The 6,000-nt window shown below is 44.4% G+C and overlaps 1 protein-coding gene across 1 annotated transcript in view; it reads left to right on the top strand.

Moving 5' to 3' along the window:
* The first annotated feature begins 1,253 nt into the window (after positions 1 to 1,253).
* Positions 1,254 to 6,000, top strand: part of WASHC4 (WASH complex subunit 4) — a 93,152-nt gene continuing 88,405 nt past the window's right edge. The window contains exon 1 of the mRNA XM_068276910.1: positions 1,254 to 1,376. Coding sequence (XP_068133011.1) covers positions 1,310 to 1,376 — 67 coding nt within the window. The 5' untranslated portion in view covers positions 1,254 to 1,309. The remainder of the gene's footprint in view (positions 1,377 to 6,000) is intronic.

The raw sequence follows: 6,000 nt of genomic DNA, 5'->3' as shown, positions 1-6,000 counted from the left end.
CAAGTTAATTTGAATAAATAACGCTAGTTTTTTTTAATACCGGCTTTACTGGAAATTAGAAAGGGACTTCAACATCTTACATTAACAGGTGCACTGAAGCATGCTTTGCATGTACTGGTACTGTATACTTCAATATATATGCCGTTCTGCACCACACGTATAAAGTGTAAATGCCACTTTTCCTCTTTGCTGTGATCCTGCTTTTACAGGATATGTAATGCAACACCCCACTGTAAACATTCCTGACCGTCCCCCGCATCACCCAGTCCCATGCACGCCTCCAAGACTTCTCAAGAGCCGCTCCAACACTATGGAACTCCCTACCTCCACCCATTAGGGCAGCCCTCTCCTTCAACACCTTCAAGAAGGCCCTTAAAACTCACCTTTTCACTCTGGCCTACCACCCCTCACAATTGCTCTAAACCCACAGCTGAACTCTGGTCCCCTACCTCTCGTGTCTCTACCTCTCCCTCTTGATTGTAAGCCTTTGGCAGGGTCCTCCTCCTTTTGTGTCCTACCTGATCATGCACCTCCATTACTGTGCACCTATGCTATGCATTTGAGTGAACTTAACTTGCCTAATCTCCATGCTCCCCTCCAGTGACTGACTAAGCATTACCTTGTACTCATACTGTGCTGTGTGATCTGGTTTTCTTGTATTCCTGTATTGTCCTATTGCTGTTTGTCACCCCTAAATATTGTCTGTAACTTAAATTAATGTCCAGCGCTGCGTAATATGTTGGCGCTTTATAAATACAATAAATAATAATAATAATAAACATAGCCTGAGAAGGGCTAGTACTATCACTTCAGGTGTGCTTTAAACTTGGCTTTTCCAAATTCATAGTTTTATTTGTATCTTGCTCAAAACTTTATTAATGCACAGGATAAAATGTTACTTCTGTATATTGAGATTACCATTCTTCAAGTGTTCCCAAACTTCCTTGTTTTAGAAAGAGAACCAGCACCACTCTAAATCAATCAAATAGCTTTTAAAAAATGTCATTCAAGTAGCTTACACATTCCTATCACTGCAGGTCCAGCTGGAGAAAATACATTGTTGCTGACTTGGAAAGAGTTATGTCCCCTTATGACAAGTGACGTCATGTTCGGAACAGTCTTTTGCATTCGTTTCGTTTCCCTACACTGCGTACACAGCTGCCAAGCTTACCCACAGTCAATATGGCGGCCAGAGTTCGCAGGGCTGCCCCAAGCTAAGAATTGTACTGCAACAGGAAGTCACATGCTCCCGGGTGTCACGGGGAAAGGAGGCGGGCGGGGTCGGCGGTCATCCTTGGATTGGACGGTGATGGCGGCGACTACGGAGACCATCTCTCCGGACTGGGAGTTTGATCGGTTTGATGACGGCTCGCAGAGTAAGCATCGCCAGGGGTGACTGACTGCTGTGTCCCCTCAGTGTGCGGTCATGTGACCATTCCCTGTCCTGGAGCTGGCTTTGCGATGACACTTGGGGACACACTGCAGGCAGCTAACATACTGGATAGTGCTGCATAACTATAGATAGAGAAGCAAGGCATATTGAACTGTGATGGCTTTGTACAGTGGCGCCCACCATCGTTATATTGGTATCAGCCCTTGTATGTCAGTGCTGATGACAGGGCATATGACAGCCATTCATGCCACTGGCTACTACTCTTTGCATGCCATTATGCCATGTTGATAAGCTCGCCAGGCGTTACTACTCTGCAGCTAGTTCATGTCACAATGCTGTTCCAACTTCCACATGTCAGGTGCCGTTAGCTGTAACCAACGTTGGCTAATACTTTTCTCATGACTCTCATCACTCATGTCCTGTGCACGTCACTATCTGCAGCATTGGACAACTGAAAGTAGTCTGTTGTGGGAACCAAGGTTTACTTCCTACTACAGCAAATCAGTTTCATTCACTGGGGTCTAGAAAAATGTATGCTGTATAACTTGATGTTCACTTTACAGTATATGTTTGCTCATGTGACAGTTCAGTGCTCTCTACATACCAATAGCGAATTCTTGCTAATGCAACAGGCCAGCGCCCATTGTATGTGGCTTACTCATAGGATAGGTCAGTACACACTACATGCCTCAGGTTATGCTGCTTGTGTGAGAGGTCAGTGATCATTGCATGTTTTTAGCTAATGTTTGCTTATGTGCAGAGACGGTCAATGAGATACAAAACATTATGTCTCACATGCACATTGGATGCAGAATTGGGGAATCAGAATTTGAAGAAGTGCATTTCACTGGCCCCTGTTCCAAGTTGGATATAATACGTGGTCATGTGATGGATCAGTAACCATTAAATGCCTATACATAATACTTGATCATGTGACAGGACTGTAAGCACCACATGCGAGTAGGAAATAGTTGTCTCATGTGACAGGGCAGTAACCACTACATGCCTAAAGGTAATGCTGGTCTCATGGGATGGGTCAGTACCCACTACATTCCACTAGCTGATGTGATAGGTCTTTACTCACTACAGATCACTAGCTAAAGCTTCTCATGTGACAGGTCAGTTCTCTGTACATGCCACCTGCTAATGCTTGTCTATGTGACAGGTCAGTCCTCTTTACATACCCTTGCAAATACTTGCTAATGTGACTGGACAGTACTCTGTACATACCACCCGCAAAATGCTTGCTGGTGTGATAGGTCAGTGCTCTGATTATGTGTATATGCCATCTGTTAATGTTTGTTATGTCAGGCTGGAACCTACTACATGCCACCCGCTATAGGATATATATATATAATCTTTTTTTTTTTTTTTTTTTTTTTTAATTATTGAGGTAATACGTTTCTGAGGTCAAGCAAGTGCTGAAAATCGTCCTTCATCCCTGTCCTCTTCCAGGCTGACTTGGGGCTTCATGGCTTTTTCTAAATGGGGACTGCTTAATAGTAGTGTTTGCACAATTTACCATTTTTTGGAGTGATCCTGCAGACCTGGGCTGGATTTGTTAAAATGCTTTCCTGTTAGGCAACAAACATTTTCAACCTTAATCTAGGTCCTATCCGAATATAGAGGGGATTTTATGGCCTTTGTCATTGCTTGAATTGCTTCTTGGCACTCTCCAATGCCCACTGCACGATCATGACCAATGCTTTACTTGTGTCACACCAGTGCCAACTACTGTAGTTGGATGACCAACTGTACGGGCTCAAACCCACTAGCAGCCTTTCCTAATCGCTAGTGATTTGAAAAAGCTCTTGCTATTGCTATGGGGAATTTTTATAAAATCACGTCGCTCAAGTGGGATCACACCCATTAGCATTACATTAGCAAGAGTTTTCACATGACAAAGTGCTCAGAAAAGCGCTCCTACTGGGTTCCATGCCTAATGCTGTCTTTGATACTTACAATAGGCTGTTGCACCACTGATATTCGTCTTGTGACTCTAGAGCCTGGAACATGCTTTAACCTCCTTGGCGGTAATCCCAAGCTATGCTTGGGCTAGCCTCCGGGAGCTCGATGCAGAGCAATGGCGTGCAGCAGGTGCTTTTACTCACCTCCAGGGGGATCCAGACATTGGTAGCTGTTCTACTTCCTGTCCTCCAGGCTCTGAATCACTGTGGTGAGATTGCAATCATCCATCTCACCACAGAGTTACAGCGCCACCCAGAGGACAGAGGTAAGATTGCAGCGCTGGAGCCCAGGGAGGTGAGTGAGAGCCGGGGCTGCTGCAGAGATTCTGTCAGGATGATTGTTTTCCTCATTTTAGGGTTTGAAACGTTTTAAAAACACACTAAAATCTGGAAGTAATCATACCGCCAGCGAGGTTAAATTATGATTGGGTAATCGCTGACCAATTTTACCACCTTTATGTACTATGAGGGTCAACAGATATTAACCGGTTCAGCACCGCAGTCCGAAAATCTCATGCATCCGAGCAACGTTCACCTCCCATTCATTCGCCTATAACTTTATTGCTACTTATCACAATTAATTGATCTATATCTTGTTTTTTCCGCCACTAATTAGGCTTTCTTTGGGTAGTACATTTTGCTAAGAATTATTTTTTTCTAAATCTATTTTAACAGGAAGATTAAGAAAGAAATGAAAAAAATTCATTATTTCTCAGTTTTTGGCCATTATAGTTTGAAATTAATATACGCTACCGTAATTAAAACTCATGTATTTTATTTGCCCATCTGTCCCGGTTATTACACCGTTTAAACGATGTCCCTATCACAATATATGGTGCCGATATTTCATTTAGAAATAAAGGTGCATTTTTTCAATTTGCGTCCATCACTATTTATAAGCTTATAATTTTAAATAATATAATAACATATCCTCTTGACATGCATATTTAAAAAGTTCAGACCCTTGGGTAACTATTTATGTTGTTTTTGTTTTTTTTATTGTTTTTTATTTATTTTTTTTTAATAAAAAAAAAGTGTATGTGGGTAATTTTTGGTGTGGGAGGGTACTGCTAATTTTAAATGTAAAATAATATTTTTTTTTTAATAAAAATGTATGTGGGTGCAGTTTACTATTTGGCCGCAAGATGGCTACAGTGAAAAAAGTCCTGGATGCGAACAATCTCGCATCCAGGAACTAAAATGCTGGGGAGAAGTTTCCTGGGGGCAGAAATACCGTGCTCTCTGGAGAGAAAGCGTCGGTATTTCTGCGGGGAAGTTAGATCGGTGAATGGGAATTATATTTCCATTCACTGATCGGGGGCTAGCGGCGGGCAGCGGAAGCGCGCACCAGTCGGCGGCAGCAGCAGTGCCTATCTGGACGAGGAAGCTCATCCAGATAGGCCGAACTAGTTAAACACTATGAGCAGGGAAACCCTCATATTACATGGAGGTGGTAAAATTAGTCAGTGATTGGCCAATCATAATTGAAAGTGTGTACCAGGCTTAAAGAGAGTCTGAAGCAAAAAAAAATTGTTACATTTAACTTTTAATTAGCTTCAGTACTCTCATCAGCGGTAAGCCGCTGTTGAAAAACGAGGGCTGCAGACCCCCCAAATCCCCGGGGGGGTAATCTGGCCGGCGCTTCCTGAAGAGGCAGAGCTCTCTGCTGTAGCTCTGCCTCTTCTGATGTCATTCGCGGCGGATCGCCGCCTCTCCCCGCCCCTCTCACACTTCCTTCACAGAGAGGGGCGAGGCAGCGATTGATGGCAGGAGAGGCAGAGCTACATCTCATACCTCCTGCCTCTCAGGGCAGCACAATCCACAACCAAGTTGGTTTTGGATCTTTGCCCGGGGATTTGAGGGGTCTGCAGCACTTGTTTTTCAGCGGGGATGCAGCGGTTTACCGCTGATGAGACTTCTGAAGCTAATTAAAAGGTAAGTATAGCAAAAAATGTTAGCTTCAGAGTCTCTTTAAGGCTGCGTACACACATCCAATACTACCACGTCCATGTAGTATGAGGGTCAACAGATTTTGAATGCTGTGAACTAGGCCTGAACGATTTTAGGAAAAGATTGAATCGCACGATTTCTGTCAAATTGCGATTTCGATTCAATCCACGATTTTCTTCAAATGAAGCTTTAGGAGGCTGTAAGCCTCATTCAGAATTCTACTGTGCAAAAGAGGCGGGCGCTGAACTGTGATCCTGTAATTCCATTTCTTAAGCCTGATTGCCTGCCACACTATTTTTAACTGACAGGCCCAGCTAGCAATAGAGGGAGAGGGAAAACAAGTGTGTGGAGGCTCTGAGGTAAAATAAAGTAAAGCTTTACTTGCCGGTGCACCGGCTTCTTCCAGCCACCAAAAGTCTACCTGAGGCTGCTCTGATGTTCCACTGTCCTGCAGAGGGAAATGAGAGCCTGTGGGCGGAGTCTGATGCCCGGCGCCCTGATGACACGTTAGGCAGAGGAAGAAGCCAAAAGAGCTGATGACGGAGGAGAGGCGGCGCACAGCGCAGGAAAACGAGAGCCTGTGGGCGGAGTCTGATGCCCGGCGCCCGCCCAGCTGATGACACGCTAGGCAGAGGAAGAAGCCAAAAGAGCTGATGACGGAGGAGGAGAGGTGGCTCACAGCGGGAGAAT

The sequence above is a fragment of the Hyperolius riggenbachi genome, chromosome 3 (assembly GCF_040937935.1).
Source record: "Hyperolius riggenbachi isolate aHypRig1 chromosome 3, aHypRig1.pri, whole genome shotgun sequence".
NCBI classification, from domain to species: Eukaryota; Metazoa; Chordata; class Amphibia; order Anura; family Hyperoliidae; genus Hyperolius; species Hyperolius riggenbachi.
Note: the sequence above shows the minus strand (reverse complement) of the source record. Positions and strands in the feature narration are given on the sequence as shown.